Genomic DNA, 12,281 nt, shown 5'->3' with positions numbered 1-12,281 from the left:
CAAACAGGAGCTTTCTCAGCCTGCTCCACCAGTAATCTGAATTCTGATCCAGGCACCAACTAGGAATCAGAAATAGCTCTGTCTCCATTTTATCTCAGCCCTGCGCTGCTCTCTGGTAGATCCTGCCAACAACACCAAATATCACTGGTGGTTTTGCACTGTGATGTACAAACAGTTCTCACTTATGGGATTGTAAACTGGATGTGAGCCCAGAAAATATGAGTGTTTTTGCCACTACTGAGCCAGGTAGGAAATTTCCTTAGAAAAACCATGGCGTGAACCACAGCAAAATACATTGGTTCAAAAATAACTTGTAACTCACATCGTGCCAAAGCGTTTTACAAACCTAAACGCTCACCCGTGAAGTGCAGCTGCTCAGCAGGGCACAAGCAACACTGCAAATCATTTTAAGCAAGGAAGAGTTCTGTGTCCAAGTGAACCATTTCTTCTTGCCAGTTCAAGGGAGCTCCAAATCTGGTCAGAAGCAAATGTTAGCAGAAGATATTTATGTTTCCAAACACTTTTAAGAACTGTCCCCAAAAAGATGAGAATAAATCTTTGGATTATACCTACTACTATAGTATAGAAAAATATAGACCCAATGGGGTTTAATAGAAAAGAGAAAATCTGAACTGCCTTTTTAGCTCAGTTCTCTGTTGAGGCTAGTGATGGTTTAAAACGGGTCTGCAGCCTTTCACAAGTGGTGTGCCAAGTCTTCATTTATTCACTCTAATTTAAGGTTTCGCGTGCCAGTAATACATTTTAACGTTTTTAGAAGGTCTCTTTCTATAAATCTATAATATATAACTAAACTATTGTTATATATAAAGTACATAAGGTTTTTAAAATGTTTAAGAAGCTTCACTTAAAATTAAATTAAAATGCAGAGCCCCCCGGACCAGTGGCCAGAACCTGGGCAGTGTGAATGCCACTGAAAATCAGCTCGCATGCCCCCTTCGGCACATGTGCCATAGGTTGCCTACCCCTGGTTTAAAAGCTAACAATGTGCCTCTTGTTCCCAAATTAATCCTGTGGAGAATTTGTGGTATATAATATACCCAGCTCCAGGGCCGGCTTTAGCTTTTTTGCCATCCCAGGAAAGAAAAAAAAAAAAAGGTGGCCAGACTGCCGAAGCCAAAAAACCCCCCAGCAGCCACAGGGAGCGCGTGGAGGGTGGTCAAGGCGGCTTGCAGGGGGGTGAAGGGCGGCACCCGCCCGCTCCCTCCGCCCGTGGGCAGCCCTTTGGCCTTGGGGTGCCTCTCCCTGCCGGGCAGGCAGAGCCCCTGGGGGCTGCAGGAGGTGCTGGCTCAGCCGCTCCTTTAAAGGCGGCTCGGCCGGGCTCAGAGCGGCGCGGGAGGCGGAGGCTGGTACAGGCGGCGGGGAGTGGTGCGTCCCGGGGAGCCCGATGGCATGGTGAGCGGCGAGGATCGCTAGTTCATTCCCCTGCAGGGCTGGGCTGACCGCCCCAAAATTGGCCAGAATGCCGCCCCTTACAATGTGCTGCCCCAGGCACGTGCTTTCTCGTCTGGTGCCTGGAGCCGGCCCTGCCCAGCTCTAACCAGTCCTCTGCTCCTTAGTTCCACAAAACAGTCTCTCAAGCACACTGAAGCTGAGCATCTGAAAGAGGAATTTGGAAATTAATTTCTTGTTCATTTAAAAAATATGTTATGCTCCAGCAATTCTATTTGTTCCTCCACTGCTCTGAGTGGAGGAACTTACTTGTTGCTGGGGAGAGCAGCAAGCAAAAGAGCAAGACCCACAAAACAGATCGAATCCAACCCTACCAAGCAACTAACTTCTCCTTTATATTTAATATTATTTCTGAGTTGTTCACTGGCTGTTTTCTTTCCTCCCAGTTCCTTCTTCGTTGGTGACACTTGTTTTTAGTAAAAGTAGTAACAATTTATTTAGTCTAGGATAGGGTGACCAGATGTCCTAATTTTATAGGGACACTCCCGATTTTGGGGTCTTTTTCTTATACAGGCTCCTATTATCCCCCATCCCCTGTCCCGATTTTTCACATTTGCTGTCTGGTCACCCTAGTCTAGGACCATAGCTCCCTATAGGACTTTTCGAGCTGCAATGCTCCTAGTGTGATGCAAATTCGACTATCTCAGCGTTGTGTTGGTGGAACCTTGTGGAGTCCTGCACACCCAGGGTCAGGCATTGATTTAATTAGATGTACCTGAATATTTGGATGCTAATTTCTAAAGTGTATTGTTAAATTTATTCACCTAAATTTTGGTTATTGCTGATTATGTATATGTATCTTATGACTTTTAAAACAAACTTTGTATTTGTGGATAATCTAAGCACTATACCCAGATGTACAGATACTCTTTTCTTAATCTGTATATATATATATATTTAACATTAGCTTTAATAATATTTTAAGGGACAAGCATGGTGTCATGATGGAGATGTTTGTGGCCAGCGAGTTGTTTGCACCAGTCTGCAGGGTGATGTCGATGCATCACAAGACGCTGACTCCTCCGTGTGGGGTCCTTCTGTGCAATGTGGTGGGGCAATGTGTTGACTTTTTGTGGGTCCATGACCTGAGATGTTTTTGGGGCCAATGAGCGGTGAGTGTGAGATATGGGGTCATAGGCCTGCCAGAGGAGGGGGATCCTAGCCCATTTGGATGGACAGGACTCCTACAAACTACAAGGCACTCTGACAGGGCCATACCATTGAAAAGCACCTTCCCCCTATGAGTGCTAGACCCCATGCAGCCCCACCCCATCGACAGCCTTGGGGAATGTAGCAGGCCCGCTGTGCAGATGGGGAAGCAGAAGGCCGACCTAATGCCACCTGCCTCAGACCAGCATGCCATGCTCCATGTCCCTTAGAGCAGACCATGGAGACTACATGCAACAGCCCATCTCTGAGAGACCCATACACATCCCAGCATGCAACACTCTACCGCTAAGAGGCCCATGGGAACTACATATCCCAACATGCACCACTCTACCGCTAAGAGGCCCATGGGAACTACAGATCCCAGCATGCAACACTCCATCTCTAAGGGACCTCTGGGACCTAAACGTCCCAGCATGCCACGCTCCCGCCTTCGTGCCGTGCCGCTTTGCATGCTGGGCGATTCGGTCTCCGCGCACATCCCACTCCAGTGCTCGGTCGGTGCGCAGGCGCAGTGTCTCATCCCTTGGCCCGTGTCCGGCCGCAGCGGGAGGCCCGGGAGTGTGCCGCGGAGGCCATGGCGCTGAACAGGAACCACTCGGAGGGCGGCGGCGTGATTGTCAATAACAGCGAGAGGTGAGAGCCCCCCCCTTTTTTTCCTGAGGGGCCGTTACCAGTGGGCAGCTCAAGGGGGGTGGGGTTTGGGTCACGTGGTCCCCCCCCGCGTGGCTGGGTGAGACCAGGGCCCCCACCCTGGGAGCAAGAGCCGCGTGGCTCACCAGCCCCCCCCCTCCCCCTAGCAGCTCCATCTCCACACCCCCGCGAGATAGCTGCCCGGGTGCGCGCTGCCAGCTGCCCAGGATTAGGGGCTCAGGCCCATCCCTCTTGCCCCGTTCCTTGTGCCGCAGAGGTGGCCACCCTCCTTTGGGAGCTCACGGGCTGCCATGGTGACCTTTGGGCAGCACCGGGAATGGAGGTGACGCCGGTGAGCCCCAGCTCCACTCTCGCTCCTTGCCTTGCAGAGCCTGCTCCTTCCCATCGTACTGTGCTGCTGGCGCTGGCTGGGCAGATTTGCCTGTCCACAGCTTGTGCTGGTGCTGCTGGGAGCTATGTTCTTTCCTGGGTTGATCATCTAGTGCCAATGGCATGGACCCCAGGCAGCACCCCTCCTCTCCCCCCTCTTCCACCTGGTCAAACTGTGAGACCTCAGACTCTAGTGGCCATTAGATCTGTGTATCCCTCTCTGCCATTCAACAATCTTCTGCCCTTAGAAAGTTGCTCTTTCCTTCTGCTTTTGTTATTTTGTTAGTGGATGTTGTCCCTCATTAACATAGAGAGCACCCTGTTCTGCCACAGCAGGGTAGTTCACTCTTCATGGCTCCTGTCCTCTGGGGCCTGTCCAACACTCAAGTTTTTGTACAATTTTTCTGCTGAGGCCTGTTCTACACATCGATTTCACTACTTCAATTAGGAGTGGGACCTCACACCAGTATGGTTTAATCCAGGTAACCCCCTGCTGTCATGGATGCAGTTATACCTGTATAAAGGATGTATAACTGCATCCACTCTAGGAGTTGCACTGATTTAACTTAGTAGTTTCTAAATCAAAATAGCTAAATCTGGGAGCTGCGGGGGCAGTATGTGGAGCCCCCTGGCTGCCCCTACGCATAGAAGTTGGAGGTGGGAACATGCCACTACTTCCGGGAGCTGCGCGGAGTGGGTAAGTCCCGGATCCCACTCCCCGGCAGGAGCTCAAGGGACCGATTAAAACATCTGGAGGGCCGGATGTGGTCCCCAGGCCATAGTTTGCCCACCCCTGATGCAGGCCATCAAATTTACACAAACTGCTACTCTGGATCAAGTCCTAATAATGGGCCTCTTCTTTCCTTTGCTTGTTTGTAGCATTTTGATGACCTATGACCACATAGAAATTGCATTCAGTGATATGGAAAACATGCCAGATGCCTTCAAAGGGACCAAGAAAGGAAGTGTCTTCTTGACTCCATTTAGAGTAAGTAGTTTTCATAATAGGATCAGACACTTTAAATAGAGAGTGACAGAGAAACCTTCCTGGTTCCTGAAAGTATGGTTATCTAGCAGCCTTTGAAAATGGATGATCTTTGGACCTCAGCAGCATTATGAGTGCATTGTAAATCCTTTGTCAAAAGACATAAATACTGATTAGTTCCTGCAAGCAGCTATGTAGCCTGCCAAGGATCCTCAGGAGCTGAAAAGCAAAGGCTTAATGCATCAGTTAAACTAATAATCGTAACCATCTGGAGAGCAGCAAGCTGACTAGAAATCAGGAGGAGAGAGATCATAGCTAGTGGATGCTTCTAGAAGGCACTTCACATTATTGCCTCATAGCCTCAGCTCTCAGGCATCTTGCTGCTGTTCTGGAGATCTTGTGACCTGCAGGGCTGATTTAAAGCTCCAGGCGTGGGAAGCAGTTTCAGCACATTGAGCTCCATTTTCTTACAGTAAATTGTCTCTATGCTTCATGCTTGTTTCAAATGTCGCTTACTGTGAGTTTGCTCCTTTCCCCTGCAGGTTATCTTTGTGTCCAAGGGAAAGGATCCTATGCAGTCTTTCATGATGCCCTTTTATTTGATAAAAGATTGTGAGATTAAACAGCCTGTCTTTGGAGCAAATTATATCAAGGGGACAGTGAAAGCAGAGACAGGAGGTATGTAATTTTTGGTTACAGTAATGCTAGGGTAGTTACATAGCATCAGATTCAGAGAAATATCAAGTTTAGTCATTGAGCTAAACTGGGTGTTATCCAAATGGCTTAGTATTCAATACTATTAAAATGTATTTCTTTAAAAACTGTAACAAAAAATGTCTCTCCCTTCCCTTTCTCCCTGTCCAGTTGCAATGAATTGGTCTATTCCAGAAACTGATCTAATTTCCGCTCTCTGTTCTGAATGTTAAAGTTCAATTGGCCAAATGATCTCATTGACGAAACATCCTTAAGTGGCTCATAACAGAGAGAAGGTCATGCCAACAGAATTCTAAGGGATGTCGATAAGCTATGGCCTGTTGAGAAAACCCGTTCAATCCCTGTCCAGATGATTCTTTGCTAAACTTCTCTGCTTCTTCCTAAATCCACGTTCACTTTCAGACAAGTAACCAGAAACAGTTATCCATCACAAATCTCTTGTGTAGCTCAAGGAAAGGTTGTGTTATTGCCACAAAACACCTTAGTAGTAAAAACCATCTCAAGTCACTTTATTTTAACAGGAACTGAATAAATGGGCATTACATGTTCTATTTCAGGCTTGAAAGGGAAGAAGCAGTCTTGAAACTGGGGAGGCTGGTTTTAAAGGGGAACTTACATACTCGAGTGAACCTGGAGAGAGGCAGGGAAAGACTTGTACAAATACGTATTTACCCAGTACTTCTTGTGTTCCTCCTTTCACTGTTACTGGAAACCTGTAATTTGATAACCTCTCTCTCATCCCCAGCTCGATTTCTTTTGCTTACTCTGGCACTGAAGTCATAATCCCGTGCTTAGGACACCACAGTCTGTGATTCTGGAAATCAGCATTATAGCTTCTGTGCAGGATCAAATAGGACAAATCAGCCTGTGAGGGGGGTGCACACAGTGAGAACAAACTCTGAAAACCATGTAAAAAGCAAAAGGATTTGCCTAAAATTGTGTGAGCCTTTCCCAGAGGAGTTCCCCTTTAATAGGAATGTCGCTATAACACACACCAGCATCGTGGGTTTAGTTCACAAAGTAATTTAATTTTCCTGTTCTGACACGGACACTGATTCATCTCTGGTGTGGTGCTGGGACGTTTGGGCTGTTCTTGTTTGTTTGTTTGTTTTATTTAAGCCTGAAACCTGGGATGTCACTCATATTTTTTTTATCCTATCCTAGAACATCTTTCATACCATTTATGCTCTTTGCTTCATTGGGTACTCGACACCCCTGTCTAATTTATAGCTAATGATTGACTAGCTGTAAAGGCTTTTTAGCGAACTGGAATAACACAATCCCTGTTTTTTGCTCTAATCCTGTACCGAGCCAGAGCAAATCTCATGCTGCTGGTGTCATTGCCAACCACTGACAGACTATGACAATAGGCACACAACTTCAGCAACCTCTGATTGATGCTCCAACTTCAGGTACCCCTTGACCTGAAACTCCGATGGCCAATGTGTATTTTTCTAATCAGAGCATAATCATGATGATCCTATCCTTTTACCTGCAGGCTTTTAAGGTATTTGGGACAAAGCTAAAGTATTTTAGTGTTGCATGTGAGGGATCTATATAGATAGACCACAACAATTGCCTCATAGCAGGGAGACTAAATAACATTGAAAAAGATTCTCCTCTTTCAACTGATTTTTCTCCTCTGCAGGTGGCTGGGAAGGATCTGTAACGTTCAAAATGACTTTTTCAGCTGGGGGCGCTATTGAGTTTGGACAGCGTATGCTGCAAGTGGCATCTCAAGGTATTGAAGTTTCAGTTTTAACAACAAGGCTAAATCGGGTAATGGTAGAGGGGGAGCTGGCTCTTTTGTGTGGGCTTGTTACGAGCATAAGGTGCATGTGTCCTTCTTAGAATAAGGTATGGCAGGATGGATTAAAATATTTTTGAATTTCAGCCAGTAACTGGATTTCACTTGTGTTTTGTTTTGTTTTTTTTTAAATCATTAATTTTACTCATCTGGTCAGCTGTAGATCTGCTTAGCCTATTGCACTCGTCTCCGAGTTTGTCTGATCTACTGCTGTGAAGAGGTCGGATCTGTCCTGACCTTGATTCAGTCCTTGTGGATCTGGTAGAATCAACTTGCTTTTGTTTTCATAGCCTCTAGAGGGGAAGCTCCCAATGGAGCCTATGGTTATTCCTACATGCCGAATGGAGCTTACGCCTTTGCGCCACCTGCAGCCAATGGGGTGTACGGTCCCCCTCCGCCAGGATACCCCTACCCACCACCACCTCCTGGTGAGTCTGTAAACTCAATAAGGAAATCTTTCCAGTGACCAAATTTAAAAAAGCAGGTTAAGGAAGAGGGAAGGTGGATGTATGTTTGGAGGTAACGTCTGGCTTGTTTTCAGGTTTGGTTCAGCACCGTATGCAATTTAAGTACCTGAGCTTATTTAATTGTATTTAGTTTTCAGACTTGTTTTGGCTGTATATGGTCCATGGCTGACCCAAAGGAGCTGTTCCTACAATATTTTCATTTTCTTTCTTTCCAAGCAGAGTTTTACCCTGGTCCCCCCATGATGGATGGAGCCATGGGTTACATGCAACCTCCACCACCTCCTTACCCTGGGCCCATGGAGCCTCCAGTCAGTGGCCCAGACCTTCCTTCCACTCCTGCAGGTGAGAAGTGTGTCCAGTGGATTAGATCAGACTACTGCAATGTTAGTAACATCAGTCACTGAGAACGAGTTGATCTACTACATTCCAGTATCATTTCTCTTCTCTCTACAATGGCCATGTAGAAATATGCAGCAAATAGTTGTCTACAAAGCATAATGAATATGAGCAAAAGCATTAAAATGTGATTCTCCTCTGAAAAGTAACATTTAAAATTGGCATAATCAAGGTTTCATGTACATCATCTCTTGGTGTTTTCAGAAACAACCTGCTCCATTTACAAGTTAAAATATAGTTTTTCCCTAACTGCCAGTCTTGCAAACTCAGTTCAGTCTGACAGCCAACCTGGAGTCTTTCCAACAAGTTCATCATCAACAAATATTCTGCAGTTGGATCAATTCTGTTTCTGTGTGAGCCGGAAGAGAATCCAGCTTGTTTTCCGGTAGTGATGATCATTCTGCAGAGCTACCAGGAATAAAAAAACAAAACAAAACAGCAGTGTAAAAGCTTGTATTAGTCAGCAGATCTGACTCTGATATATGTAGGAGTAGATTTGATGAGTAAGAAGGTCTCGGTAAGAACAGAACGCTTTTCAGAATAGAAATGCTCTTATAAAGAAGGGCTTTCAGCGGCAGCAGCTCAATAGGAATCAGTCTGACTGTCACTCAGTGAAATGGAACAATGAGTGAAGCGTGGTAGAAATCCATAGAGTTAAGCAGCATTTGTTTGGCACAGCTCTGCCATTGTTTGCAGCATCCCATCAGAAAGCCAGAGGACAAACCGTGTTAATCTTAGCTGCCCAGCTTTCGTCTGACCTGCCCATACTTCCCTAATCGATGAAATTGGACGGGAGGCATATAATAGAAATGGGACTGAAGTTGGTCACAAAACTCAGACTTGTTGTTTCATTTAAATGAGGTTTCTCAAAGTGATTTGGGACATTTTCTCAAGTTCTTGCATGTGAAATCGCTACGATCATGCAGAAGAAACACTAAAATCACATGAAGCAAATGCTAAATAAGTGAGATTTTTAATACTGCTGGATCTCTGGTCTTCAAAGGAATTGGGGGTGGGGGAAAGAGCAGGTGTAGCACACCTCTTGAGTCTGAATCCATAGCTGTTCAGCTCAGGACTGGCACTTGGAAAAGGTGGTGGGTCCATGGGGCTGAACGCAAGACTTCAGAGTCAGGGGCAGCCGCACGATCCGGGCTGCTCTTGTGGATTAGCCTTTCCTAAGGAGTGAGTTCCCCACAGCTGCTATTAAAGCCTCATTTTTCTATTGTAAAAAGTCTTTGGATCATTGCCTTCGGGGAGCATTGCCTGTGATCGGCTGGTCTTCAAAAGCAGCTGTTAGCATTTGTTCCATAGACAGAGCAAAACCCCGACGGCAACTGCAAGCTGATGTGGCAGGATATTATAGCTCCTTCAGTGCTGAGTCCCACAGGACCCGCTGATCTCCCTGGTTTCTTACTGGGCAATACTATAGTGACTTGATTCCTCACCCTCTGCCGTTTGAAGGGGTCCCACTAACTATGTAGCTTTGTGTTGTTGTTGCCACTTTGTAGATCAGGTGGGTACAGAACTGAGGGTTGGCCTAATACCTGGTAGGCAGAAACATGCTGGGCTGCAGTGTCACCTAATCTTCCCTGCAGTGTCACCTAATCTTTAACCTGTGTTTGCTTGCAATAGCTGAAGCGAAGGCTGCAGAAGCTGCTGCCAGTGCTTATTACAGTCCAGTCAACCCTCATAATGTCTACATGCCCACAGTAAGTTTCACGCATTGTTCTATATGTAATAAACAACTGTATGTTGACTGTGTAAAGGGGGGCAGAGTCACTCTAGAGGGCATAGTAAATGTCACAGGAAATTAGATTAAATGTCCATACTCTGGATAGTGATCATGTACAGATAGTAGAGGGTTAAAAGCAGCAATATTGATTGTGTTAACAGCCATTGTTCCTGTTGGAGAAACAGGGTTTGTTTGAACTAATTGATTTCCTAGCTGTGGATATATGTTCCTTACATATTTTTCCCCTCTTCTATTTTAGGACCAGCCTCCCCCTCCTCCTTACTTCCCACCAGAGGACAAGAAGACCCAATAAGCTGAAAAGGAACCTCTCTATGATGCATTGCTTCCTTATTTTCCATCTAGCTGAATCTTGGGGTGGGGTGTACAGCTTTAAGGAGTCATAGTCTTCCCTCGAGGCAGGTAGATAGACACACACACAGAGTGAAGGAAGAGATTTAAAATGTTCTGGACTATCACTTACAACCCTGAGGGTTTGTTACTCCCTGCTGTCAAATTCCTGCTTTCCCTGTGCCCAGTGATAGCTAGAATATCCGTGACAGTTTCTCTTGCATCCCTTCTCCACCAGTACACTTAATATAGTCCTCCTTTGAATGAGGTGACTGTTCCAATTTTAAAGCTAACAGATCCCTAACACTGAAACAAGACTTGTCTTAACTCTAAAGAATTCCCTTCAGCCTAGTGCATCTCATCTAGCTTTCATCTGCTCCATAATTGCATGGGGGAGGCTGCGGAGGCTGCTTTGGGCTTCAGAAGGAAACTGATACCTATTGCACTTCAGTGCTTAGGAAACTTCCCTCAGCAGGGACACCTGAAATATTGCTGTACCCCACAAAGTGCACTGTTGCGTCCTATCTTGGTGCAGTCAAGTTTGATCTTTTGAGGAAATGTTTGACTCTCCTTACAAGGCTGTGTAGTGGCACCTACCTATACCTTGGGTCTATTGGGGCATTAGAATGTCCTGCTGTCTCTTTCCCAGTAAGATGTGGGTCTTAGATCAGTAATCCTGGCCATTCCTTTTCTAGTCATTAATGCACCTTGGGTTTTTTTTCTTTCCAATAACGCAAGCTGCGCTTTCTGACCAGTGACGCGTCTTACTGCTGTGATTAGACTGTTCAGTTGAGGTGGGTGTGGCAATAGTTGTGTAAACTCCACCCTGGAAGGATTTGGGAATTGTGTTTGTCGTTCTGACTTGGATGGGAGAGCATTTTTCCCCTGACGGGGTGGAGCTGAAACATCATCATACTCTGCTTTCCTGATGCTTCCACCCACCCCTGCAAACTGGTTCCCAGATGCATCCTCTTCTGCTAGTATAACCGGGAGCATGTGGAAAAGACTCGCAGACTGATGACTCTGTTCTATGTTTCATTCCCTTTGTGAGACTGAAGAAGGTCTTGTTGCACCCTGGAAAGACTGAGGGCCTGATTCTTCTCTCATGTTGGTTTTAACTTCATTGTAATGTCATCAAATTCGTTACTGCTCATTTTTTCAGGAGGGAGATCAGAATCTGACCCCGAGAGGGCTGCGTGTCCTAGATTTCCTTCAACAGAAGGAAACACAAGTGCTGAGATTCCTGGTCTCTGGAGTGCCGAGTTACCAAGCCAGCATCTCTCTAGTCGCTGACAGGAGGCCCTCCTCCAACACTTCAGAACAGATTTGATTCCTGAACGTCCTGGCTTGTTTGGCGTACTCAAGCTGAGTTGAGCTCCGTGATGAAAGTTCACATGCCAGTCCTGTCTTTCCGAGTTAGCAGCAGTTGCAAATCACCTCACCACTATAGCAATGGCACTCCAAGCAGAAGTATGTAGAACAATGTGTTCACTTGCAGTTGGATTTAATTTTTGGAACTAGCCCTTCGGTGCTGGTTATGCAGGAGAAAGCAATGTAGCACAGCTTAAGAACATTCCTTTTTTTCATCACTGGACCGTTGGTTAGTGTTCCCAGACCAGCTATTAATTTAATTATAAATAACACTAATCTTGCGCTTTCACATGGGCTTTTCAGCTCCATTAGGGATTCAAGCATGCTTGTTCCATAATGTCATTTTTTTTATATTGATTTCAGTAGCAGTCACTGCAGTACTTGGAACCTCTGTGGGACTGATCAGTAACCAGCTGTGGGAGAATCCTGCAGACTTGCATATGAATCAGATTTGTAGATTTCCTTTGGGAGAGCAGTGCACAGCTCTTCCAAGCAAGTGTGCTGAAAGATGTGCTAAGGAAGCTTGCTGAAGTTTACTGCATGCAACGTGCACGAAAAACAAGGCCCACCTCCTGTTTCCTTTTAGTTTGATCTCCTGAAAGCTTGCTAGCTGACTGCTCACATTGCTGCTCTGTGCACTGACTTTTCTAGACTTGCTGTTGAAATTGCAGTGATGTAAAGAAATGGGTATTTTAAAAAAAGTATTTATTTTGAAGTTGAATTAATATATAAATGTTTAAAAAAGTTCTGAATGCAGATTTTGTTTTGCTGAGACTGTGAAGTAAAGATAAATTCGCTTGA

General features: G+C 45.7%; 1 protein-coding gene across 1 annotated transcript; it reads left to right on the top strand.

Moving 5' to 3' along the window:
• The first annotated feature begins 3,065 nt into the window (after nt 1-3,065).
• WBP2 (WW domain binding protein 2) lies at nt 3,066-12,281 on the top strand. The gene is made up of 8 exons (XM_054047278.1): nt 3,066-3,273; nt 4,540-4,648; nt 5,188-5,323; nt 7,008-7,100; nt 7,457-7,594; nt 7,853-7,975; nt 9,662-9,738; nt 10,021-12,281. The coding sequence occupies exons 1-8, from the start codon at nt 3,215-3,217 to the stop codon at nt 10,072-10,074; spliced, it is 789 nt and encodes a 262-aa protein (XP_053903253.1). The 5' UTR covers nt 3,066-3,214; the 3' UTR covers nt 10,075-12,281.

Source organism: Malaclemys terrapin, chromosome 13 (genome assembly GCF_027887155.1).
Source record: "Malaclemys terrapin pileata isolate rMalTer1 chromosome 13, rMalTer1.hap1, whole genome shotgun sequence".
In the NCBI taxonomy this organism is placed as follows: domain Eukaryota; kingdom Metazoa; phylum Chordata; order Testudines; family Emydidae; genus Malaclemys; species Malaclemys terrapin.
This window is presented reverse-complemented; position numbering and strand designations above follow the sequence as displayed.

Coding starts and splice junctions, on each gene's coding strand:
- WBP2 (XM_054047278.1), top strand. CDS start 3,215: ATGGCGCTGAACAGGAACCACTCGGAGGGCGGCGGCGTGATTGTCAAT. Junction 5,324..7,007: donor AGTGAAAGCAGAGACAGGAG/GTATGTAATTTT, acceptor TCTCCTCTGCAG/GTGGCTGGGAAGGATCTGTA. Junction 9,739..10,020: donor ATAATGTCTACATGCCCACA/GTAAGTTTCACG, acceptor CTTCTATTTTAG/GACCAGCCTCCCCCTCCTCC.